This window comes from Amblyomma mixtum, chromosome 3 (genome assembly GCF_055824585.1).
Source record: "Amblyomma mixtum isolate Tamu chromosome 3, ASM5582458v1, whole genome shotgun sequence".
Lineage (NCBI taxonomy): Eukaryota > Metazoa > Arthropoda > Arachnida > Ixodida > Ixodidae > Amblyomma > Amblyomma mixtum.
Genome location: NC_143014.1, coordinates 150250828 through 150278239, shown reverse-complemented (window position 1 = coordinate 150278239; position 27412 = coordinate 150250828). Strand labels below are relative to the sequence as shown.

Below are 27412 nucleotides of genomic sequence, written 5' to 3'. Positions count from 1 at the left end.
CCAAACCAAACCAAAATTTAGTTGTGAAATTGCGCTTATGTCGTCGTCTTCCCTTTTTGTGGTCGTCTGATTTGCGCTTCCCTTTTGAGATGGACTACAAGATAAGAAATAGGATAGAATAAAGTAGACATTTCTGAAATTAAAACTTTGCGATTCCGGCAGGAAAATCTTCAGTATATCGAACGCTACGCTGGTGCCGTTTATGGCAGTCTTCTCGTCTGGCTGAAACCGTTGAGAGAGAGGAAGAAGAAGAAAAAGTTACGTCGATTTAAGGGCACAAGGCGGGTGAGCGGCCACCATTTCCAAGCAAGTACAATTTCGGGGCTGTAATTTTTTTTCGTCCGTTCTGTAATAAAGAAAGCCGCGGAAAAAGCATGAGAGTGCGTCTATGGAGGCCATTCCTGTTTGGAACAGATACCGACTGCGCGGGGCTCTGTGTAGAACGCCGCCGAAGTACCGCACGCTCGCGCAGCAGCAGAAATACTCCTTGCTTTAATTTTTTTTTTAACTTTGAGAGCATTTTCCTGTGTTTGGACGAAACGACCGCAATAACAGGACTTCTCCATAAAGTGTGCCACGACCCATCTATTTTTAGGCTCTTCTCGAAATGCGCTTGCTCAGCTGCCGCATTGGAGTGCAAGTATCGTTCATTACATCAGCAGAAACTATCTAATGGTGATGCACTCTAATCGCTTTCGTCACTCGCAAGCAGGGAGACGTGTAAGGGATGCGTACTGCCTGCACGACGAGCAGCGATTGTGATATGGTTGCCAACAACGGTATCTACAATTTAAATGAGTGTCGTCTGCGGAGGACACGATCAGCATACGACCGGGAGTGCCCTCGGCGACTGTTCGCGCGTCCTGTTCTGCCTGGCGAATATAACGAACGCTGGTGTTCTGACTCCATTGCCACTGCAGTAGTACTTATCGCTTTGTGTATTTTGGAGGCAGTTGAGCAACATACTAGAAAATAGCTGCGAAAAACGTCTTATATATCTTTGGATCTTTATTCATTATTAAAACTCCATTATTCGACGGAAAGTTTTGCACGGACTGGCCTATCGCGAAGAGCTGTTTTAATAGTATCTCTCCTGCGCCGTCATCTTCCTCCTGCCGGAGATGTACCGCCCTTCTCCAAAAGTTCCTAGTCCTTCGGGTTTTCTGGTGGTCCGTGTAGCGGAGCTCCGGTAACGTTCCTGGTTAAGCCCTGCAGGGGTGAGGAGGAAAGCTCCGCCGCTCATCCTCCGGAAATTCGGAGTGCGGAGGATGCGTTGCGAGGCGAGCGGCAGTGGCCAGAAGCAAAGCCGGTGGCGTGGAAAGCTTTTGAACAGGGCTGACGTCCACATTGCGTCTTCACATTACCATATGAACGAATACAAAGCCACGGCTGCGCCCATCATCCTGCTTCGTGCGCCAGCACCCTTCCGCAGTCGCAGTGTAGAGCCATTTCTATCGCTCCTCTGCGAACTCCTTAAGGAGCTAGCAGCGCAGACGCTGGCGTTTGCGCACCTGGCGGCCGATCGTGCTCGGGCCCAGTTTAGGCGCGTTTAAAGCGACTCCCGTGCGTCGTCCGCTCACCGGCGGCAGCTGAGGGACGCGCTGAGCCGGGACCACGAGGCGGCAACAGGAATCCGGCAGGTAGGTGGCGCGCTTCCAAGAAGGGCCCCTCGCCCCGCGGCACGAGGAGAGAGAGCGGCCCTGCCGGGCTGGCATCCCGTCGAGCCAGTGTGCGCGAAGGCGGAGTCTCCAAGACGTGACCCAGGAGAGGAGAGCTTCCTCCGCCAAATTACAGCGTTCGACGACGAGCTAGAGTGCGTGGAAGGTGCGTTCGGCCAGCGAGCTGCGGCGGTCTTCTTTGTCGTGGTGCTTCGCCGATGACCCAATGTTCCCGGCTTGGCGCAGTGCCATGAGGACTCGGTGGAACTGCGGTGCCGTTGGCTGATCAGGCGGCAGCCGCGGCCCAGTGTCGGCAGCGACCACCACCACGCAGGATACGGCCGCTCGTCGTGCTCAGTGTGCCCCCCGTGCGTTCTTGTACACGCGCTCCTGCCCGCGCTCGGTGAACCGGCGACACGATGAAGGCCCCGTCGGGCGCGTTGGCGCTGCTCGGATGCGTGCTGGCTTCGATGCTACAGTCAGGTGAGTGCGCGCCACGGCATGCTGCACATTGTTCGCCGCCCCCATTCGGATTGGCCCAACGGCCCCTTGTTCAACCTACGCGCGCCGCTCCGGGACCACGCATTTGAAACGTCAAGGGCTGGCAACGGCGACGGCCAGCTCCTGAAAACGCTACTTTCATCTCTGGGATGATTAGAATCACCTTTCTGCAGCCAGTGTGCGCTTTAATCGCGTTGTATGCTGCGATTTTGTATCGGGAGACCCCCGACCGCTGCTGGGACCAAGATTCCTGGCGATGGCCCGGGGCGGCGGTCGTTTCGACACTGCAGGATTTATGCACTGTTTCAAAATCACGCATAAGTTCATCCTCGTAGGCTGCTTTGCACTTGGCGTTTACTTTAGTTCCCCGAGATCTTTTGCTGTTCTCATTTTGTCTTTGAACCAAACGATTACGGCGCCCGCCTGTATTTGGCTGAAATATTTTCCGTTCCGCACTGCTCCAAGCTCACCATTGTGGACGCTACAGTCTGACTGCACTCAACGAAATTTCGGAAATCGCCCAGAATGGTATTCCTTGGACAGTGCAAACATGGGGGCCAACTAGTAAAAGCTGAAATGAGGTTCGCTGTTTCCAGGGGTCAGTGTTTATCGCCTTCCTGCCCAGTAATTTGTAGTGCCTGCCTGTAGATAATATGCTAAGGCAACCTGATGCTTTGGATTCAGCGCCCTATCCGCACCAGGCACACCGAATCGATACAAATCTGTGCATATACCAAGGGTAGCAGCCTCAACGGCGTGAAAGAGCGAATATTTTGGCGCAGATGATGTGCAAGGTCCGCAGACGCTGTGGCTATGAAGTCTGCGCAGTATTTCTGTCACAGGCCATGTTTTTTTTTCTTTTTTCAAAGGATAACATGTTCGAACCCTCTTGAGGGGAAGCATAATACGCGACGTTTTATTAAATGGTTAGCGTAGTAATATTAATTTCGCCGGTTCTGCTCTCCAAGCTGCGATTATACTGTCGTTGCGACATCATTGTCGTGGGTGGCCGAAATTAAACCCATGCATGGTGCTCTTGCACAGATTCAGTGTAATCTAACGCAGTTGCCGGAAATGTGTTGATGGTGCATTGACGACAGCACTTCTTAAGAGGTCCTATTTTAGTTGTGACTGCACCACATAAAGACATGAAACACGAAAATAAGCTGTGACATAGCTGCGGCTCAAGATCTGAGTCCACCACAAGCGTTGTGACGGGCTCAGATGCTGGGTACTCCATATTATATGTTGCGTGTGAATGCATGCAGTCTTGTGGGTGTGGTGACGTACACGTCTTCTGTGACACATTTCGAACCAGGCGCGGCTTCACTGGCATCCCTTCAAGTCTGAGTCAAGCTTTTAAGCGGCAGTAGTGGATACCACTGAGTAACCACCTAAGTGCTTGCCTGCAGCTAACATGGAAATGTTTCGAACGATCATTTTGTAGGATGTATTTTCTTGTTTTTGCAACGCTCCTTCGCGAAGTTTTGCACATCTCTAGTTCCCTTCGGCTAGTACTAGTTACCTTCAGCAAAGTTGGTGCACCAGTTCGCCCATCTAGAAAGCAAAAGAAAATGACACCCGAACAGGCTTGTACATCGGGCTAAACGATGTCTAAACCATAAGGTGAGGAGTGGGTACTAGTACTTTAGGGTACTTTCACTGTGAGGCAACTAGCCCAAAGTAGAGTATTATGGTAAGGCAGATATTGAACCCAACTGCTCCCGTCCCATTTCCACGAATCATCAGATCAGGAATGCGTAAACGTATATATTTTCATCGGCGATAGGAATTTCAAATGGTGATCGGCGTTCGGGCGCAGTTTACTAGTGAAGCGGGCGTGAGAAAACATTAAACGGCCTCCAGCGCTACTGGAACTACCGTTACAAAATTTCTTTAGACAGTCCATAGACTGTCTATAGACTTTAGTCTATTAAGTCTATAGACTGTCTATAGAGAAATCCTATAGATTTATGGCCATACACTTTTAGTAGACATGTGTATATAGATAGTCTATAGACAAATCTCCACTGAAAGTCTAGGTCTATAGGAAGTCTACAGACACAGGTCTATAGACAGTCTATAGACTTATGGTCATGCATTTCCTATAGAGTTCTGTCTATAGACCATCTATAGGCAAATGTCTACTGAAAGTCTAATTGACACAGACCTATAGACAGACTATAGACGATCTATAGACTTATGGCCATACACTTCCTGCAGATTTCTGTCTTCGACAGTCTACAGACAAAAGTCTACTGGTCCAGTAGACATATGACTATAGACTGTCTATAGACATTCCATAGGTATGTGGCCTGGCAATGCTATAGACCTTTGTCAGTGACAGTCTATAGACCTCTGTGTACTAAAGCTTTAGTAGACCATTACATATAGACTGCCGATAGGCAGACAGTATACAACGGTTGAAAAAGGTCACACAGAGTTCACAAATGACATGATCAATATACTTACAAACTGAGTTTATTTTCAAGCTATTCAGGCTGGGAATACGCAATACATGCACCATAAGAATGCACCACATGGAAATAAATGTTGAAAGTAACGGTGCGGCTACTTTCCTCAGAAGCATTCTTGCGGCCTGTTGTCTGCAGTCATTCATCTGGGCATGTTTGGCTGTACAGCGCAAAGAAAATAAATAATACAAGAGGAACTGAAAAAAAAAAGAGTCCGATTCCATCTCTACACGTGTGCATTACAACGGAAGGGATATCCGGCTATGCCATTCCAGAAAGGTAATCTTGATCTTTGGTTTGGTTTTGTGGGCTTCAAAGACCCAAGATGACAGGCTATGAAAGACGCTGTAGTGAAAGGGCTGCTGAATAGCTTCGGCCACCTGCGCAGTGTACACAGGCCTCTAGCATTTTGCCACTATCAAAATGCGACCGCCTAGGCCGGGATCGAACTTCCATCTTTCAGGTCGCCAGACGAACACGGTAACCACCAAGCTATCACGCCGGCTTCATTATTTCAGCAAATACGCATGACAAATTCTAAGTGGTTTCATAGAACATTGTGACTAATACCCATAATCCCTGGAGCACTCTACTCTGAATCCAGTACTGATACTGATTTATGTATGGAAATACTGTTACAGCCAATACTGATCTCTGTATGGCAATACTGTTACACCCAATACTGATCTCTGTATGGTATTCGTTTTACATTATTTGTAACAGAAGACTTCGAAGAATTGTGCCACATATCCGCATTGACTCGCTACGAGCTGTTGAGAATGCCAGTCCCATAAAATACACGTTCAGTGCGTCTTACACAGGGATCCAAAAAGGAGGATGTCGCAGCATTTATTCTTATACCCGCTATTGAACAAGCGCTTCAAAATACCCTGCGCAAAGCCTGGTACGTAAGCCGACACTCAAACGGGCACAAGCTATGCAAAACCTACCAGGCAGAAGCGAACGAGTTCACCACAGTTATGTGCCTATGAATTGAATCACAAAGACTGAACAGCATACTCATACATCAGCACGCGCTCTTAGAAACAAGTGGGTTGCAGCGCTTCCATGCCGCGCTCATTATTTAGGAAAACTCGAACAGCACATAGTGGCTGCAGCTGCGCCGTGTAAAAAGCAGTCGAGCTTGAGGCAACATATGCATTACTGTCGCGATAGAGTACCGACTAGTTTAGTTTAGTTTAGTTTAGTTTATGGGGTTTAACGTCCCAAAGCGACTAAGGCTATGAGAGACGCCGTAGTGGAGGGCTCCGGAAATTTCGACCACCTGGGGTTCTTTAACGTGCACTGACATCGCACAGTACACGGGCCTCGAATTTCTCTTCCAAAGAAATTCAACCGCCACGGCCGGGATCGAACCTGCGTCTTTCGGGACAGCAGCCGAGCACCATAGCCACTGAGCCACCGCGGCGGCGCAAAGTACCGACTGAAATTCACTAAGTTTTTCCTTCAAGTGCAGCCCCATCAGCGCAGTAAAGAGGTGGGTCTTGAATGCAGGTACCCTAACCTAACGCTGCTAGAAAAATCAGCGAAACGAACGAACACGCTCAAAGTAGGAAGTATTTAAATGAAACAATTAACGTCTTCATCAACAGGCGCAGCTGTAATAACACGGCGAGAGCTGAATTGCATTTGTGGCGCAAATGAGCGGCGAGTTACAACGGCGCTTTCGTAATGTAGCAGTCTGAAATCAGAAACGCATACTTTGCCTCTCGCGCAAATGCTATTCGAGAAATCTGTGCACGCGTGAGCGGGGTTCTTGAAGGAGCCCCTCGGAACGAAATCTAAGCCATCTCTTATCGAGGCGACCTTTAACTCAGCTTTCAAAATAAAGTGCCTGCAGGCCAGCGGCGGCGGCCAACGTCTCGGATGACATAGATGGGCGAATCCGTACTATCGCGATGGAAAGAAACGCGAACAGAGGAAAACGTAGCCGTCCGCACAACCAGCGCAGCCTAGCGCCAGCCCGCTAGGACGAGGATCCTTATCCAATTGCGATATGCCTTGGCTGTCGCTAGGCGAATCCGAGCTTTCAGTCGGCGCCGCCATAGGGCTAGAATCTTGTTCCGGCTAGCGCTATCGCACCACGTGTGTATTCCGAGCGCCAGGCGTGGCTGGCTGATGATAACTTCCTAGTAATTATGCCAAGCTGCAGTGAACCGTTCATATAGTCGTATAAGGGGACCCAACTCATCGGCTGTAATGGATCCCCACACATTCTGGAGCAGCGCCTGCTGAGGCTTGTTCGCTTAAAGCGTGTTTACGCGCTTCAAAGTTGTATAATGCGCTTAGCCCAATCGCTCATGTACCTAAACTCTTTTCTTGTATATTTTAGCTAAATCTGGCACTAAAACAGGAACCGCGTTGTGACTATTGCATGGTTTTTTTTGTTCGTTCGCTTAGAATGCACCTCGAGCCGTTAATTCATAACATGCAGCAGCCAAAAAGTAGCCAAGCTAGCCGAGAACTCTTATTTAAAACTCTTATTTGACATATTATGTCCTTTAAGAACTCGGAGGTCGCACCCTTATGTAACATTCGTCGTCGGGTTGTACTCGTTAAACTCTAACAGCCGCACTAACTGAACGAATTCGGGACCACATCTTTATAAAGAGCATCACAATTCTAGAACACGGGTGCAAAGGCTTACCACTGATTGTCTTGACGCCATACTTTGTCTATCGTGACCCTTCGTGGTGCTCTCATCAGTGAACATCACCTGGACGCAATCCTCCACAGATCCTTATGCGATTGTCCGAAATGTAGACGGGCGGCTTTGTGGTGATCTGGAATCAAAGGCTGTTCTGCTTTAAAGGCCCGCTTCGTGGAGGCGCTGTCGAACCACTTGAACATCAACGTTTAGCCCGAGCTCGTTTTGATCTGTTCGGCTATTAAAACAGGGTTGTTTACGGCGACTGCAATAATCATTAGGTCTTTCTCCTGGTCACGAACCGTGAGGAAGGTCCGAGAGTCTACTTTCAGTTTTGTAAGCTTTCAAAACTGTGCTCACTGTCGAAAGCGCTCTTCGGGTATTCTCCACAATTCTTCTCTAGGGAATTTCTTGGCGGTACAAAGCGATCACTCCGATTTTGTCGGTGTCAAACGCTCGCGGCATGATTTTCTTGTTAAGCTGAAAAGACTCAAGCCATGCTCAAGCTGGTAGCTTAGCTCCTATACGCCGTAGAAGAATGGCACGCGAATGTGCAGCACCACTTCCAATCATCGTTTTATTTCTTGAAGTTTTTTTTTTTTTTTTTTGATGCAGCCCTACGAAGCAGCGACGATCAGGCTCGTACTGCGTCACTGTCTACTTAGAGAGCGCTATAAACCCAAACGGCCTATTTGGAAATGTTTTTCTATAGAAAAAGACGGCTTAAAAACATACGCAAAATTCACTGAAAGTGACCTGGAGATGCTGAACAAGTGGGAAACTTTAGGCAGCCTGAGAGTGGTAATGCCTTGTTTATATTGCCTACTCAGAATGCATTTTCCGGCGTAACAGCCATTAATTTTTACTCATTATCATCTTTTTTTGATATATCCAATGTGGTTGACGAACAATGCTTATAAGCTGGATGTGCGCACCACAGAACTCTCATATAATGTTAAACTTGCAAGTTTCTTCAAAAACCACACTTAAGAATATTTGGGGGTTATTCTCTTAGTATAGCTGAGTGCCTTCATGGTTGATTTCAAGAAAATCTGCTGCATCGACTAAAAAAGCAAACACTTCCGTTTGGCAGATACGATATTACCTATAAGCCGATTTGTTGAAGGTCAACATTCAAAGTGGTCCAACATTTAGAAGCTCTACACACCCTGCTTTCCATCCTTGTTATTATAGAAGTGAACAGTGGATAAATGCCGTACCAAACCAGGACTTCTCTCGGAGTTTCGATAGTTTCTCGCTACTCACGCGATGTGAAATGGCGTGTACTTTGATGCCTGCTTAACACACGGGTGGCTTCATTCACTAAGCTCATTATGAAGACCCGTGAGCCCTGGCAGTGGGATTTTCGGTTACCTTTTCATGCACCTGTGCTGCGCGAAGCGACCTAGAGGGCACCGCACTGGGGTCGCACTTTGTAGCGATCCTTGTTCGGATTTATTCTTTCACCTGTTGTGTCATCGGCATCCACCACCTCTGAAACCAGGAGTGACGACATAGATTGCTTGATACTTACCAACACTTACGTCGCTGGCGGTAGGGACTGCTGGCACAGGAGTGAAGAAATGAACCGAGAAAGTAATGATAACTTATAACGCACAGTCCTCAATTGAGAACTTGTTGCGTATACTTCTCGTTTAAAAGTAGGTGTGTCGATGCAGCGTTACTTTGGTCGGGTGGCGACATCTCTGCCACTTTGCAGCGCTGGCTGACTTAGCCACATGAAATTATTATTACTTTTTTTTTCGGAAGTCAGCATTTTCATTTCTTTTACACTCGAGAGAGTCCAAAAATGCTTTCTGACATCAAAGTCTTATTGCAGATTAGGATTAAATTAAATGAAATGAAATGAAGCTTTCTCTCTATTATAGTTTTCGGCGCGATCCTTGTGGTTAAAAGCGGCGCCTCCGGTTCGAACAACACGCGTCGCCACGGTGCCAAAGCTGCCAAAGAAACGCGACATCGAGGCAGCCAATTCAAAAGCTGCTGTATGCGGCCTCTCTCGGGCGGCACTGATCTGTCGCGCCCTGTTTATCGCTAATGTCGCAAATCCTGGGAGGCAACCGATGGTACGAAAAAACAAAAAAAAAAACAGTATCGTCTTGGCCATGAGCTTCGTTTCCAACGCTGCGGAGATGATGAACGGGACTATCAGACTAAATACTTGCAGGGCTAACTGGTTGCTCTAAAGTCCCAAGATCTGGTTTTAGTATCACCAACGCCGTTGTTAACTGCGTGCAGCGGAGTTCTGTTGCTGCTGTCTGGAAACCTTTTAAGTTAATATCAGGCCGGCCTCGTGTGCCGAGACGGTAATCAGCATAAACTGGAAACCATTAAGGAAAACTGGAAACCTGTGCGCGAGAGGAGGGCCCAGGAATCTTGCGCTTCGAAAAGAGGAAGTGCCGGCAGCTTCGGCTACAGATAAAGGCATTATACTTTTTCATGCCCAATGAGATCGCCTCGATCTGCCAGTCGTGCAACCAAAAACGGAGGACTAAAGACAGAAACAGGCGCAGCTCGTAACAGCCATCGCCTGTACCGGCGGAACCAGTGTGCGATATCTCTCCTTCCTGTTGATGTAGCTGTATGCATTCCAGAGATCCCGCTCGGAATAAGCGACTCCCTTTTAACGGTTATTCCTTGCCGCTGAAGAACAGCAGCCACTCGAATAAGGAAAGGGAGGCAGGTGACAGATCCCCGATTCCAGCACATACGGGATGGTAGTCACGCAACAGACTTCGGAAGCCGCAGACGCCGTTTTCGCAAGCCGATAGCGCCGCACGCATCTCCGCGGGCCTTTCTAGCAGCGGCGGCGGGGAGAACCCGCGCGCGCTGCCGTTTCCTCAAAAGCGCGGAGAGATCGAGCCGCCGTCGCGGGGGAATCGTCGTCCCGGTTTCCGCCCAAGGCTTCGCTGCTTGTCCTGCGCAATTGCTCAGGCGGCGTTATTGCTTTTATTGGGCGTTCAGCACGACGCGCCGCGCTCGTTCCAGGAAAAAGAAACTGGCCGCTAGCTTTGGTCGCGCCTGTCGCTGGTCGTCGCGCCTGCTCGAAACCACGAGTACCACTACGTACCACGAGGAAGAAGGGGGCGCGCCCTAGAGGCGACCTTCCGACCCGCCGGTTTCCAGGCGTCACGCGTCGTGCGGCAGTGCGCGCCGTCTCCTGGATGCGCGCCACCAAGCTCGCCCGCGCCAGAGGAAAAGAAGATGCGAAGGCGCGTCCAGGTCCGCGCGTGATGCAACTGTGTCACGTCTCCTCTGATTTGCATTCATGCCGCCTTTGTCGAAGTGAGGGGACAAACGAAAAAGAAATAAGAATGTAGCGGCACTCGAAAAACGGTCGCTGAGTCGCGTACCGCTTGTGCAGCACCTGCGCCTATACTCCGCGGACGCCGCCTCCGTGTTTCCTCGGCGTGGGTGCGCTGCTGGCGTCGGCCGCGCTCCGTGCCGGCAACCATCGCGTCGGCGCGCGCGGCTTAATTGAACCTTAATTCAGCCTTATTTTATCGGTATTTCAGGGACTGATGATCACCGCCGTGGCTGTAATACTGAGACGTGCACCGCAGCGTCCATCGCGCTCTTCAAAGACGGCAGCAGCATAGAGAGCCGTGTTGTTACCGTCGCCCTAGCGAGTGTGACTGTCCCGTGGTAAACGACGGTTGTTTGCGCCTCTGTCGACTCACGCAAGGGATTCATGCACGGCGCGTGCAACTGTATACACACCGTGTGACCAACGTTAACAGCCCATCATTGCCTCCCTTCGTACTCCTTATCTCCATTTGGTTGCTGCTCTGGCGCACCGCAGATTCTGAAAACACGGCGTTCCGCGAACACCGGACTTGCCAATCTTTTCCCCAGGCAGATATTGCGCGCACAGTCTCCATAAGCCCTTCCGCCACCACCAGCCCCACCTTCCCTCACCCGAGTCCTTGGAGTAATTGCTGAACGTTTTTGCGGAGCTAGCCGGTGATGGCGGTCGGATGTGCAAGAATATCGTCGAAAGACCCGTGTAGCGTAGGCAGCCATCGTTACCAATGCTGCGGGCGTATTTCTTCCCTCTTATTTTTCTTTGTATATCGCTGAGTAGGCACTCGAAGACATTGCTTTTGCATCTTGTTTTCATGAAGGTGTCATCATTCCTCCAGTCCTGCTGGTCGGACGCCAATTGCGCTTATATTGTGATACCTGCTTCTTTCTCTAACTTTTAGATTTTCTTAATCGAACAAGAATTTATGTTGAGACACCACCTACGGCATGGATACCGGATCTTTTGAATATAGTTTTTTTTTTAATGTTGTTTCATGCTCTTTGTTATTCTTTTCGACCAGAGAAAGCTACTACACGTGGCGGGGATCGGAAGGGGAAGCGTTGTCAAGTGATGCATATCTGAAGCTTCAAAGAAGCAATCAGAAACAGAGGGATGCCTGGCGCAGATATAAGTCGCAGAGGTGGCTCGTAATGCTCTCAAAGGGAAGAAATATGGTACTGAATAAAGGCAGGCGTTATTTGATGCGTTTAATTACACTCGACAAGCACTTTGTGAATTTACAAGAAACTGGTGTAACAAATTTTGATTGGTTACGCCAAGCTTCAGGTGCGAAGCTTGCTCATAACGGGCGATGGGTTTTACGCATATATGGCGCATTTTTAAGAGCGCAGGGTGTGGCGCTTGCGGTCGTATACGATAAGGTTTCACTCGTGCCATTGGCGCGGACTAACTATATAGGCGGCTTCTATGTTCCCCTTCAGCCGAGTACGCAAGAATGGCGTATAATAAACTAGAAGCATGTGAGTAGCATTCGTGCCTAAATATGATGCCGGCCCTATAGGCCAGTAGCCTCGTACATACATGGCCTTTGCTTTCCTCCCATCCTTACGTTCAGTGGAGAGCAAAGGCTGTGAGTTCCTATTTCTACTGCGTCATTGCCTGTACGTGGTATGCCAAAAAGATGAAAGAGAGAACGCAATTGTATTATATCATGTGCTCCAGACAAGTTAGGACGAACTTGAGATTATGTGGTAAAACGCTCTTACGAGCAGCGTCGTGGCCTATATGCCTCCACATGTCGAATTATCGATACCGCATCACCAAGACAACAGATAAGAGGGCCGAAGAATACAAACTTATTTTAAGCACAGCGCTCGATCTATAGCTGGTCATGTCTTTTATGCGAAGCATACTAAAATAGCCCAACCCAGCTCCTCGAGCGCGGCGGTGTCGTTACCATTGACCTTTCGTGACCTCCATGTCATACCACGTGATGCGTGACGTCACAGCAGATGAAAAACGGGGGCCCAACTCGCGCCGTCGCGCGAGGCGTCGTGACCAAGGATGACCACGTGGTGCGTGACGTCACAGCAGACGAGAAACGGGGGCCCAGCTCGCGCCGTTGCGCGAGGCGTCGCGACCAATGTGTTTCCTGCTTCTGCCGCTAGGTGCGCTGTAGTGAACACGTGATGCTGGAGCGGCGGTATACAAGGGGGTGCGCCTGCCTCTGCTAGGCGTACACGGGATAGAGATGCCTCCTGGAGACAGGGCATGCTCGTTGGAATGAGAAGCAAAAGTTGCGGCGTGCTACAGAGACTGATGAAGAGCGTGAAGAACGTCTAGCCAAGCGGCGTGCTCGATATGCAACTCGGCGACAATATGCTTCGCATCTGACTAGGCTTAACCTAAGCTAAGCCTCAGCCACTTTTTTTTTTCCCCTTTAGTACGAAAACACGTGGGCGCATGAGTCCTTTGGAGCTGCCATAAGAGCATGAGACGCTCGGTCACTCCTTAGTTGCTAACCGTGGTGGAAGGCTGCGCCTTGCTAGTTCTCCATTTTCAAGGCCGTTCTCGCAGCATCTATTCAAGAGAGAAAAAGACGGGTAAAAAGAATAAGTACTGGTTAGGCGCCGTCGGCAGGCTGGCGGCAGGCAGTTGTCGCCAGCGAAAGATAGGCAAGGTCTAACTGGTATACATTATGCATCACCAAGCTCTCTGGCAGAACGTGCTTCCTCCCGTGGCACGGCGGCTTGACAGCAGGGACATGGCGAGAGCAGCGTCGCTGGGGAATGCCGCTGCGGGGCTCGAAGAAGCGAATTTCAATGAGGCTGAAACCCAAGCGCGGCGCGGTCCCGCCGTGGCGCCTCGGCGGTCGTGTGTGCGCGTGCGCAGTCAGTGGAACCGTCGCGTCGTGCGCTCGGCGGGGCACGTCGCGGTCGCAGCGCGCCGCATCGGGGTCACCCAGATTTCCGTCGTCTCCGCGTCGCCCGTCCCCGAGACGACGACGGCAGCGCATACTGCCGCGACCCGCGCGCCGAACGCCTTTTCGCTCGGCCCTCGAGGAGCAAAAACCGACGACGGCGGCGGTCACGCGGCCCTGACTCCCGGCAGCGCGCCTGGCACCGTGGTGCTGCGGGTCGCTCCGCGGGACAACTTGTTCCGATAAGAACCGAATTAATTACGCCGCCATTGCATCTCGCTACGTGGGCTGAGGTGAACCCGTTTGGCCGCACTCGCACCACTTGATGCTCTTACTCAGGGCGCGCCGCGGCGCCGCCGACCGAAGGCCATCGGCAAGCCGTCAGCTGGATTCGACCAGTGTGTGTTTATCCTTCCTATAGCAGTGCTTCCGGGAGCGTACGCTTTGTGCAAGCGGGTTCCCGGGTGAAGCGGTGGGGAGATGTCTGCGTGTAACTAGAAGGTTAAAATATTTGTGTGAGTGACGCCTGGAGGTGACTGCCTGCAGCACGATCAGAGAATTTCACCGTAAATGCACCACAGTTCCTCTCTATAGACGCGATCAACGCAAATCAGGAAATGAGGTAAAAAAATTCAAAGAAAAACTCGCATACCTCCCGCTATCTTGCGGAACGAATAAATGATAAGCAGTGCCACTTCGTAGTGAAGTCGACACCACAGAGTTGGGGATCCACGGAAGAGAGAGGACCGGAAAGATGGGTCTCTTGACAACACGAAATCAACAAGACGCGGGAGGGAAGACTGATCAGTTCTCCAGCCAGCGCGTTTCGACAGGAGGAGTTGATCGCATTTATTGGTCAGATCGGGATGACATGGTTTGAGAGGAGTGACGTCAGTGAGTTTTTTGTTACAACATATGCATTATTAGTTGTGCAACTACTACTATGGCGACGACGACTATAAGCCACAAACTGAAAATTTCTGGTCCCTTTCGATCCCTTACGGAGTCCCAAAATTTGGGCTGCGTTTGAATAGAAACCGAGGCTCTCCACAGAGGCTTAGCATATGACACTGCACTGGGCATGAGGGAGTTTAGGTCGCTGCCTGACTGCAACGGGCCGAAATTCGGTCGGTGGAAAAACTCTAATGCGTCCATGTCCTGACTCCCCTGGGCGCATTAAATGGGCTGGTCAAAAATAATCCCAAGTGCGCCCCACCAAATCACCCTTCAAAATAGTTTGGTAGCCTTGTGGAGTAAGTCACGTCACGGTCCAATTCAGCAACGATGTTTTGTAGGTTCTCTGGCGCGCGCCGCCGCCTTTGTCGCGCTTCTTCGTCGCACAGCCGCGGGCAACGCCTGTCGCTTAGTTTCCTTCGCTTCGAACATCATCCCCCAATGACTCACGTTGTAACACCTGTTGCAGCCGTTGTTGCTGGCCTCTTTTAAAGGCGACGTGTCTCTTGCCATATATGGTAGGGTTGACCAAGAATCGGGAGGTTGTTAAACGCTCATAAAGGAGAAGTTAAACTATGCAGGAAGCAGAATGAGTGGCAGTGGATTGAATAAGGCCAGTTGTTTCATGTTGAGCGCAGAGCTACAATGCGTGCTTTCTTTTTCCCTTCACGTGCCCAGACACGCACCCCAGTTATGAATAAGCTTCTGGATCGGTTTCCCCAGTTTTCAGAAGGACAGCTGCTTAAAAAGCATGCATAGCGTTTCGTGCTTTTTTTTTTAAATCCTTCTTCCTGCAATAAACTCGCGTTTTCATTGTCAATTACCTCACTTTTTGACGCACGCATTCGCCTTCAGAGTATTGATGGGATCCATATCTCGTTATTGAAAGCAGCGTGGGGTCTCGCAGAGAAAAACGCATTTTTTCATGTAATAAAAAAAATCGCACTAAAGCCGACTTGCGTGCACTTCCAGCGTATGTTCACTACTGCCGACAGGCAGGACGTTGGTTGCAAAATTTCTTAGAGTAAAATTTGTAATGACGGGTGGATTTTAATGGGCCAGAGGTCCATGGCCAAAGAGCTTCAATAACCAAATTTGTCATAGTATTTTTTTTTCATAGCGTAACCTCTTTCGCGTTTCTGAAATGTCTTCAGACATGTGGCTGCCAGCCGAAGCGCGCATATTCTGTATGTGTTACGCAACATGAACTAGAAGTAAAAAAAAAGAATGCTAAAGTACATATTGTGGGAGTCGAAGTGACGCAGCATTGCACAGAGGAAGCCGCGTTTTTCCTCGTGATAATTTTATTTATAACTAATTTCAACGTGGACCAAATTTTAAACATTTGGAATTGCGCCTAAGATTTCTCAAGGAGAGAGAGAGAAAAACTTTATCATGGCAAGTGTGTTTAGACCCCCCTTGGGTCCCTGGACCACCGCACGGTCCCACTCTACGTCGTAACGTTCATGCGGTGTTTGTCCATGACGTCGGCACCCCGAAGCACCGCAGCAAGCTGCGATGGCGGGTCCGGAGACGAGAGCACGACCTCCCAGTCCTCCCAACTTGATAACGCGGGCTGTCCCTGCGGGGGAGGATCAGCAGGGCAGCCGAAAAGGATGTGGGAGAGAAAGTTGTAACGCCTGCGAAACCACTGATGACGCGATTTTCGTAGCGGCAGATTTTTGCGAGCGGACCAAAGCGCTCGAACTGCGAAATTCCCGCACACTGAGCGCGTGTTTTGAACATCGTCAACTGGCGGTTGACATCGCGCGCCAAATTTGCTACATCTAAGCGCGCGATCTCGTTCTACAGCCATGATTATGGAAACCGCGTGGTCTCCGGTTTCTTTTGACGCGCAAACTTTTCATAGTGACTCTTTTTGCGCATTTCCATCGCCAACAGTTTGAAAGTTGATTGACTATGAAAGGATCGAGGCGAGCTCAAAGCTTCACTCCCACAGCATGTATTCCAGTTTCATTTGAACCCAGGCTCACGTTCCATGGCAGGGCCTGCACAAAACACTCAGGGCTCAGGCACCAAAAGTATCGCTGAATACCATGAGCCATTTAGGCCTGTCCTCGGACAGCCTGGCTGACGTCAGCCGTCGACGCACACAAGGGGTCGCCGAGGCATGGACACGCGGAAGGTTTCGATCCTCGGGGCTGGCGAACGACCGCCCGTGCACAACAGAGCCTGCCACTGTCTTGCCGCGGTGATTCCCGGCAAGAGGAGGAGAAGGAGCAGTAGTAGTTTCCCGCCTCCTTGCAGCGGCACTGGGCGACGTGGGCGGCCATTGCTCGCGCACCCAGAATGTGCAATGGCCGCTGGCCCCGCGCATATCGGGGACGCAAATATGGGCCATATCTCGCACGCGCTGCTGCCGGCCGCCGCTCGTTTTCTTTTTCTTCTCTCTCCCTTTTTTGATTGTTTGTCTCGATTCCCGGGACTGGTTGCCTGCCTCCGCTGGGCCGCAGCAGTGCCACGCGGGTCTTCCCAGCTCCTCCGCGCACTGATGACCTCGTTCGCCGCACTGGATGTGGGACGCCGGGCCCGACGCGAAGCGCCTGCTCAGCTGGTTAACGCGGTTGGTCAGGCTCAAATTGCCCCTGGGAACGGGAGCTGGCCGCCCACTCTACGCCCCAGATGCTGTAGCAGCGCCCGCTGCACGGCGATTCGTTCGGCACGCGATGCACCTTAGCGGGGAGGGGGGAGACGACGGTAGCTCCCGACGCCTGCGTGCAATGCAGCACCGCACTGCTGGCGCCGCGAGTGCGTGCGAGCGCCGGTGCACACCGAGTAACGTATACACTGGGAGGAAACTGTGCGCCACCAATTCGCGGAGCGAGCGCGCGCGCACCGAAAATTCGGCCTCGCCTCTCCCGCAATCTGCAGGCCCGACTTGCTCGTCTACGAGCCTCGACCCGGAGAGTTCAAGGATCCCGGATCTCAGCGGTACCGAAAATCTAGAATACACCCATGCGCCATCTCGTGGCGTCGCTGCTCTCTTATGTCATTAGTTGTTTCGCTGCCGCGTCCGCGAGCGAGCGCAATGAGCCACGCAAACGAGGACGACAACATCCTGGACTGACTTGTTTGTAGCGCAGCCCAAGATGCCGGCCTCGGCGCGCTTTGTAATTGAATGCTCGGGAAGATGCAGCGGAGCTCTGCGCCTCACCAGTTGCCGGCTATCTCCCGTTGTGAAATTCAGTCATCTCACGGAGATAACGGCGCAAATGGAGTCGATGTAAGAAGGAACGGCCAGTCGCGGAACACGCTTCTGCGATCAAACTCCTCCCTATAGCAGAAAATGAGCGGTGTTTGACGCCTATGAAAAGAAGTACTGTTGTGCGCTTGAGCGTAAACGCAGAAACCTTCTCATTTAATTTCCGCAAAACGAGCAGGACGGGGAGAAGTCAGGTCTCCGGAGCGTGTTCCCGACTATTCTGGTCGCAACTCTACACTGGCGCTGATCGATGCGCATACATGCATGCATGCATGCGCGCGCGTGTGTGTGTGTGTGTGTGTATAATATATATATATATATATATATATATATATATATATATATATATATATATATATATATATATCTGTGTGTGTGTGTGTGTGTGCGCGCGTGTGTGTGCGTGCGTGCGCGCGTGTGTGTGTGTGTGTGTGTGTGTGTGTGTGTGTGTGTGTGTGTGTGTGTGTGTGTGTGTGTGTGTGTGTGTGTGTGTGTGTGTGTGTGTGTGTGTGTGTGTGTGTGTGTGTGTGTGTGTGTGTGTGTGTGTGTGTGTGTGTGTGTGTGTGGAGTGTGAGTGGAGCAAGCGCTCCAGAGCGTTTGCTCCACTGAGACCTGTTGGTTATTTGCCAAGACCGAGTGGAGTCAAGCACTCCAGGACGCAGGAGGAGGGTAACGGGTCTAGGTAGAGGTTGTACTTTTCGGTTTTCGTGCGAAAGCATTAATAGTCTCATTACGAGAGAAGCCGCGCGGCGTGTGTTAGGGTGTGTGCTCACAGATGGTATGCAGAAAAAGCAGCGGTGCCAAGAAAACTAGGTTGACGTCATCAAGCGGCCGTAGGACGCGCACAGGAAGCCGAGCACCGCCATTTCAGACAGTCATATACGTGTTCGTTCTTCTGTATACCGGGTGTTTCAGCGAACCTTTTCAAAAATTTTAATGAATAGAATTTTTGGAGTAAAAATATGGCTTCTGCGGCATAGTGTTACTAGTGTTGGCGGACACGAGGAAGCCGGTGAACCGTATTAAGTAGTAAGCTAGTTAACTAATTTTAATAATTAACTTTTTATCTAGTAGACTTAGGCGCCGAGTTGAAATTAGATACTTGTAGCCAGTCGTCAGCAATAGCCGTATCAGCTTTTAGAATTTCGAAAACGCTATTATCCTTGGCGCTGTGGCTCGACAAAATTTGACTTTTTCGACTAGTTACGTGCACTGGAGGGGTTGCTTTGCCTGCATGCTTTCGATAGCGCATGTATTTTTCGCACGATGCAGCCAAATTTTGTGGAGCCACAGCAGCGAGGGTAATCGTGTTTTCGAAATTCTAAAAACTGATATGGCTATTACTAACGACCGGATACAAATATCTAATTGCAGCTAGGCGCCTAACTCTAATAGTTAAACGTTCATTATTAAAAAATTAGTTAACCAGCTTCCTACTTAACACGATTCACCGGTTTTCTGCTGTCCGCCAACACTGGTAAGACTATGCCGCGAAAGCCGTCTTTTTACACCAATAAGCCTATTTAAAAAAAAAAAAAATTTGAAAGTGTTGGCTGAAACACCCGGTATATCCCACACTGGCTGACCTCAATGTGGCGCCAGTTTTGCCGGCTACATTCGTACCAAAACTGGGACGCAACCACTTGTCCTACAGCGTTCGCGATTTCTCGTTGCATATAGCTTACATGTGCTAGTCAAGTTGGAGGCTATATATGCACTATATATATGCACATATGCACCTTCAATTGTATGCCTTCCAAGACTCTCTACCTCTTCCCTGAAGGCGCGGTTGAGGTGTCGACCGAGATTTGCGACAGTTACTGCGCCATATCTTGTCGTTGAAGCGTTACACGAGGGCGGAGTGTGTTTTGCATTTGCCATAATCTTCGATCAGCTGCGACAGTGAGCTGTATCATGCCATCAGGAGGTGAAGAGCATTGGTCAGGTGAAGAGACTGAAACTTGAATGTTGTGGAGGATGTGTGCTTGTTGCGTGTTGAGCGGCGTGTGCTTCATTTGGCCCCGCTTTAAGTAGGCACGACTTCCACTGTGGGCTTTTAGAACTGGGGCTTTTGGTTTGATGCATTTTTTTTTTTTGACGCGCTCATTGCAAAACAACTGCGCGAACAGAAGGGAACCGTGACAATTCTCGGGACACTTAGCAGAGTAAATAACTTTCCTATAATGAAGCAAAATCGACGTATAAAATTTTATTTTTTTTGGCCACTCTGGTGACAAGGAACGGTACCTGTGCATGCAGCGTCGGCCGAGCCCAACACAAAATAGCGCCCGAAAGTTCTCTGTGACGGACGCTGGAAGGACGTGCACAGATACGCACACATTCGAGTGTCCGTCGCTCCTCTGCATTTTCGATAAGTCGACAACTCACTCCGGCCGGAAGCGAAAGCATGCGACGCTGCCGTTGGTTAAGCCTTACCGGACATTCAAAGGCAGTCATGGTCTCCGCAGGGTATACTCCGTCTCAGTAGTTCCTTGCAGCACTATCAAAGCTGCGATGAGTGCAAAGGTGACGTTTGACGCTGCAGAATGTTGTACCAGTATAAAACGGGCATAGGCTTTTCAGCGTACGCTGAAAAGAAAAGCGGGCTTCGTAGTGTGCATGTACCAAACGCTATTTCAAATTTAGCATTACCATGCGTTCGTGTTGCTTACGCTATTTGCCGAGTTTATCGTTCGTAGCTCTTACGTGCGCTAAGATATCGTTTCCAAAATGGCGGCGCCCATCGAAGCAGGACCCCTCGCTTCGTGCTGGATCCGTCGTTATTACTGCTGCTTTGAGTACGTTCACTGGTCATGAATGGGACACCGAGCCTTCGATTCGTCTCATCGCGCCGATAACAAAACGCACGAGCGATTAAGTTGCTTTATTCCTTATTTCGAGCGACAATACTGCCGCTTCTAGGTTTTTTAATCACATCTGTGTGCGCCGCGATCAGACGACACGCAGACCACGATGCGCGGAGGAACACGTTCAACGTGCCCTCCTGATTGCCTGAGGAGATCTCTTCCCTCCATAGTGCTGCAAGGAAATTATGAGATGGAGTATATGGCTACTGGCTGTAACAACCGTAGTTTCTTGGCCTCTGGGGTGCGAATGAAAGACAAGAGGAAAATGGCTGCGGCTTAGCTCAGCTAACCCTGGTTATGCAAGCGAAAGTCACGCTTGCATAACCAGCGTGAAGTCACGCTGCGGCATATTGCTGCAGTGCCGCGTGTCTGGCACAACGTTGCCAGCGCTAACGCATGCAGCCCACATCTCTCTCTCACCACCGCCACCTACCTCAAAGCGCGATTGAGGCGTCCACTGACCGAGGGAGCCAGTTATGCGCCCTTCCTTTCTCAAAATCATCGGAGTCTGGGATGTTGGCAACGCCAACGCCAATGAACACAATGAACGCCGACGGCCTATAGGTTCAGTGCCGCATTTCTGCCACAACGTTGTCAATGCCAACGCATGCAGCGCACATCTGCCACTACCGCCACGTAGCTTAAAGCGCGACTGAGGTGTCCACTGTCCCTGGGGGCCAGTTACGCGCCTTTCCTTTGCTTTCGAAGCTCACGCTGTTCTCCGGTTTCGGCTGCCCGCTTAGCGCGTTTACGCTCCATATCAATTGTTAAATCCCTCGCACGGTTGGCAATGCCGACCAGATGATCAGACTCGGCCCGACGTCTGCAAGTACCCACTCTAGAGGACGTCGGCTCCGACTGACTTGCTTCGTCCATAGCGAGACACTGGTTAGGCAGCGCGCAGCGGCCGCGGCGACGGCGGAGCGCGCGGCTGCAGCTGCTGCGACTCACGTGGTACATCACGTGGTTACTTACGCAGCTCCGATCCTCCTGTTCAAGGTCATTCGTGCAGACACAGCGAAATCGGTGCCGCTGGGCTAGTAAATCTTCCTTTTTAAAAATGACGCACAAACAGAGTGCGTGGAGCTCAAGCGTCTCGGAAGTAATTTAAACATTGCATCACCTGCCCTGCTGCATCACGCGTGTATGAGACGAAAAGGATAGAAAGGTTCTCGAAGTGACTTTCTCAATTTCGTTACCCTTTATCACGGCTACTATTCTTCGTACAGTCGAAATTAGGTTAATGTCGAACCACATTGTACGAGCTGACAGAAATCTGGGTCACAGGAAAAGCACTACATCTAAGCAAAGCTGTTCGATTCACCAGCATGTGTACGTAATTCAAGATAAGTTGGCGAGTCCTACAGACGGTAGAACCCACAGGCCGCGCAGCCACTAAGAAAACCGAACGGTGCGTGACTGCTGAGCGCAGCCTCGTTCGTCGGGGGATCACAAGATTCACCAACAGCAAGTACCTGAAGGAACTGAGCAGATGCGTCCCACCCACAACACATGGGCGCTACACTGAAGTTTGCTGCGCCGCACGGGCAGAAACGAAGCATCCGTCTGTACTCAGTGTGATTGGAGCCTTTCCGCCTGGGGTCTTCTGCGCCGCGCTCATTCGCACCGGCCGAGAGCAAAGACCTTTCAGGTTGTCTCCCGCAGTCAAAGTCCGTAACTAGTCATTTGGTGGGGGTCTTCGGAAGGCACTGCTGGCAGATTCCGAACTTAATTGGCGTCCGAGGCAGAAAAAGAAAATGTAGAAACAAGAGACAGGCCGGGCAGGCGACACGATCGTCTCCTTCGCCCCAGGGCGACACAGCCCGGCTGTCAAAGAGCGAAACCAATTTGCCCCCCCCCCCCCCCCCCCCCCTTTTGAAGAAGCATCCGCTTGGCCCTCTCGAACCGTTGTTGATGATAGGAAGCCCGTAGGAGCGTGCGAAACCGAAGCGGCGAGAGCGGCTCCTGGCCGCACCCAGCAATGAAGCCACGGTTGACGAGCTCTGCGGCAACGCTTTCGCCGAAGTGTCGCCCCCTCTCTCCGGGAACGAAGGCTGTCGTTAGAAAAAATAAAAGCACTTGCTACCGGGGCGCCACGCCCCCCTCTGGAGCGGCGGCCCCGGTGACCAAGCTGACGTGGAAGAAATGGCCGCTGGGCAACTGCTACCGGCGCCGAGGCAAGCAGCTAGGGGCGCTCGAAAGCGCGGGAATGCACGCGCGCGCACAAAGAGAGGAAAAGAGAGCGCGGGAAAAGGCGAAGCTGCACAAAGAGTACGCCGGAGGAGCTCAGCAGTCCGGAGGGCGGAGGGTGGGTGTGACATCTTCGGCAGCTCGCGAGAAGGGAATAAATGAGGCGCGTCGAAAAATAAGAGGAGCCGGGGAGGGGAGCGGCGCCGACCAGGGCTGGCCAGCGCCTACTAACCTCGGCGCGTCTGGAGAGCAGGCAGCCTTGGAAGATAATTGAACGCCGCGCCAGGCCAGACGACACTCAGCGAGACTGGTTTTGGACTACGAGCAGCTCGGGACGGCGGCCCCTTCCTGGGGAAGGCGCCGCCCTCTGCAGGTGTCTCCAGACGGCTGCCGCCGAGCGGCGCGGCTCTTCTGGACCGCGCCCCATCTGCGACACGTCTTCGGCCACGGCTCTGGCGGTCGCCCTCCACCGCTCGCGCGATCAGCGCCCGGCCACGAGCATCGCGCTGTACCGCAGCCAAGGGGGGCCCACCGAAATGCTCAGGCTACCACGGGATGCTGCGACAATTTGTTTTCTATGAACGAGTACGCCGTGGTGGTCTGCAAGCTAGTAAAGAAAATGCTCGTTCTAGGGCTGAAATACGCGTTGACCTAAGGCGTCGGTACCGTTCCAGCGCTGCCGCCACGCGTTCAACTCCAGCCCACGGGGGCGAAGCCAACGTCGAAGACATGTGGGCCTTAGTCTGCCCCACCAAACTCTTCACGGTGCCGTGAAAGCCAGGTTCGTCAAAAGAAAGCTGTTTCGCCAGTGTACTGCGAAGGATCGTAATTGAGCAGTTCGCAAATTTTTTCATGTCGAAAGGTATCTTAGCTTAGATACGTCTTCAAACTCCGCTATTAGTTACTTCCTGAAGTCTTCTAACATGACGTCGTCACTAGCAGGAGATCGCGTGTTGTACGCATTCTGCACGCGAATACAGACACGTTGGATCAGGTTCAGAAACCTCCCACAAGCACATGCTCTCATCATATTCTGTGCTGTAGGAACCGAGTGCTTCAAAGTCGACGTTTCTTGTTGATTTTTTTACAGATATATAGGCGGGCACAGCTCGCAAATTAAGAGTGCTCACAAGAACCACTGCTCTGCTTGCCTAGGACCTTTTCATCACCAGAAAGCCAGAATTTTATTTACATATACTGTTGTCTCGCGGTGCAAGACATTACAGGAGTTGGCGCGTGCACAAACAATGATCACAAGTAGCAACAAGTGTGCAAAGGAAAGCAAAGAGAATAAACACACTATCACATATAATAGAGTCCAAGAGACTGCCTGGGCTAATAATTGTTGCATGATGCTTTCAACCTTCTAATCGCAACTGTCGTTGTCTCGTTCTCCCAGTGTGTTTGTCCGAATTACGCCTAAAAAAAACTGAAATGAGCGCTGAATCTCCAAATTTGGCGGAAAACCATTAGTTAGCGAAATGAAGAGCTGAAGCCCTCCGAGGAAAAATAATGCCAGGAGGAAGATTTATTTTCCACTGTGTCGCTCTTTAGCGCTGCCGAGACTGTGAGGCTCCAGGAATTTTGGAGTTGGTTAAAATTTGGGACGTCGTGAACTAGCACGAAACCGAATGACCGAATGATGTTGTGCGCATCAAGCTTAAGAAATACCCAGAGTGAACACAACGAATACACACGAAGTTGCGAAGTTCCTCTTTTGCAAAACGGCATCCTCACTTATAGTGCAACACTAGTCCTCCGTCAGTTCCGCGCACTGCTATTTTACCCTTGACAAGGAAGCTGAACGAGCAGTGAAGCCGTAATGATGCATCACATGGGCTCGTTTAGCCCCTATAGATTTCTAAACGATTCTGTACCGCAGCAAGCCCAAAGACGAGAACTGTCGCCAAGCACTGCTGATTCCGCGAGCGACAGCCCTCAGAAGGAAAGAAAAATGTCAGCGCATAGACGGAGGCGCGAGTGAATAGGCGGCCATGCATATTTGACACCTCAGTCTGCCGTCTCCCTCACCCACGTATTCATACGCGAAGCGTGCGTGGCGTCTTTTCGGCTTGCAAAGTTTCCCCAGCCGGACCTCGGCGGCGCCGGGCCGCCCATATGTCTCCCGCGCTGCAGCGCCCATTTGTCGACTGCAATTAGGCCTCATTCAAGGCTCACAGCAAGAATCAATGCTGCCTTTATTCTTTTCTTTTTCATTTTTGTGTATGTTCCTAGCAGTTTCTGCATCGAAACCCTATCTGGCTGCAGCTTCAGCTGTCGCGAAAAAGAAAGGAAGGCGGTAGAATGTCTCTCATTGTTACGACTGCACAGTTCCTTGCAGGCACTTGAACAGCGCGAGATGTAGCGCCTGTGTGATGCTCGGTCTCCTGTGCTGTTCCTCGCAATCCTTTTCTTTGCCTTCTTATGCTGGCGTCATGGCGCCTCACCCTTACCCCTCCCCCTCCCATTTTGCCATTTTTTTTTCTGTCCGACTGGTTCTTGCATGTCGGTCTATTCTGGCAAAACTGCAGGTCATTGTTCTGCTTGTCCCCATTGGTCCAGTCGCGTTGCGGCTTCCCTGGGCGAGCAGTTTTTCTCGCAGTCCACAGGGTGAGATGTGTTGACTATTCGGCCCTGCCCTGCCATCTGCTAGCCGTCCTGGTTAGCTCAGTTGGTAGAGCGAGTGCCCTGAACAGGCGGTGGTCCCGGGTTCGGTCCCCGGACGCGGACAAATTTTTCTTCAGCTGCGAATCTTCTTGGAAAGCTGTGTACCTTTCCTTTGTAGCCGTATGGCTGATTTCATGTGGATGCTAATGAGTAATTACCCTGTTTTATGAAACCTGCACCCCCTCAGAGGGATTCCCCTAAACACACGGGGCTATCACCTGCGCTCATCTGTGCCCTAAAGGAAAGGTAGCCGAAGCCCTTGTAAGTTCCCCTTCATCACTATGCGAGTAATATTCGCTTGTTTACGCACAGTGTTTATAGGATCTGTGATGCATCACCGATAACGTTGAAGGGCGCTACAGAGGGTTGACGAAGGCGCACCCATCTTGCGAGGCTGTGCTCATGTTAGGGCAGAACAGTTGCTGTGCGACCGGCGGAACGGGATAGTATCCGCCAGCAAATGTTGCAAGAATTCGCGCATTGCACGGCAACGAGAAGCTGCTTAGAAATGAAATAGAAGGTGTATTAGTTCGGTGAGAAGTCGGCCACTTGTGTTGACTTCAAGCAGGAGCGATCGAAAAGAACTATCGAGAGCCTTGTTACCCTCCACCAATCTGGCACAAGAATGACCTCACTGGACCGATCCTAAATGACACACATCACCAAATTAAGGGCCCTCAAAGTGCGCCGAACTTGTTTAGGAAGAAGGCATGACTGCAGATCGACGAAGGGGCCGGTTGTTGTTGCGCATGTTCCATTGCGCGGCTACCGCCTGTGGCCATATTTCCGTTCGCTTTGCTGCTTTTAGCGAAGCGCTTCTCGATTTGTGACTTTAGATGTCGGCTCGAATTCCTGCGCACAGACATCGCACTGGACCCGCAGCTGTTGTTTTCAAAGACGCCAGCCACAGCAGCCTGGGTCGCTACAAAAGCGAGACAGTATTCTGCTCTGCGAGAAATAATGCCACTCCGAGAGACGCGCGCCTGATTCATATATCGTTCCTTATCGAGCTCGGTGCGCCAGATGTGTTCCAGCAACGATGACCAGCGCTGCGAATGCCTAGCGCCGACGCTCGTGGCTCGAGTTAAGCGATCCCATAGAGTTTCTCAATATTACACACGATGCAGGTAGCGTTGTGAAACCACCGTGCTTACTGTCCGAAGCCCTTTCCTCTGGCAGCTAGGCCGAGTTACTGCGCTGCTGTCGACGCGGGGAACTTCACCGCGGGTTTCCTGTGAGCTGCTGGTCTCCAGCAGGCGTCGAAACCACCCATTTTGCGCGGGTTCACTCACCCATTGCTCAGCCCGCATGCATCGATCGACACCAGCCAGTGACGCGCAAGAAAGCGGCATGGCACTCCGGGAAGCGCGGTTACTCGGCACGGCCGTGCCGGTGTCTGGTGGGTTGCGTGCGCGAACTCCCGCTTGCGTGACAGGAACACAATGCGGGCCGGTGGTCATGCGCCAACGCGTGCCTTATCGCCGAGTGATCGTCCGTTTCCGCGCTGCAACGCCTGCGAGGAATGCCGGGCCACGAGGAAGTCCGGGAGGTGCGCGCGCGGGACGGGGCTGTTTTTTAATCGCTGCCGTTATTCTATCGTTCGCTTTAACAGCGCGATCGCAGTTGACCCGCCTTCTCAAGCAGGCTAAGAATGTCACGGAACGACGACTCGTGGACGGATGTCTGGAAACTCCTTTCGTTGCAGGCGACCTCACTTTGTTCGATGGAGTGGGGGGATGTGCCGTTAGGGCAGCAGAAGATATGTTTCTGCTGGGCTTCGCAACCACTTATATTCACGAATCTAATGAAGGAGCGCCTTTTTTTTTATTATTTGAAGTGCGCGATCATTGACCGGCTTAAATAACGACGAAAGCCACACCACAAGGATAGCAGTCATGCATACTCTTAATCCTCGTAATCAATGTTTCCTTCGAAAGATGCCGCCGCGGTGGCTCAGTGGTTATGGTGCTCGGCTGCTGACCCGAAAGACGCGGGTTCGATCCC

The 27412-nt window shown here is 51.2% G+C and overlaps 1 protein-coding gene across 1 annotated transcript in view; it reads left to right on the top strand.

Moving 5' to 3' along the window:
- Window positions 1-1661: 1661 nt before the first annotated feature.
- Window positions 1662-27412, top strand: part of Cad96Ca (tyrosine kinase receptor Cad96Ca) — a 99700-nt gene continuing 73949 nt past the window's right edge. Inside the window, exon 1 of the mRNA XM_089581526.1 lies at window positions 1662-2141. Coding sequence (XP_089437652.1) covers window positions 2078-2141 — 64 coding nt within the window. The 5' untranslated portion in view covers window positions 1662-2077. The remainder of the gene's footprint in view (window positions 2142-27412) is intronic.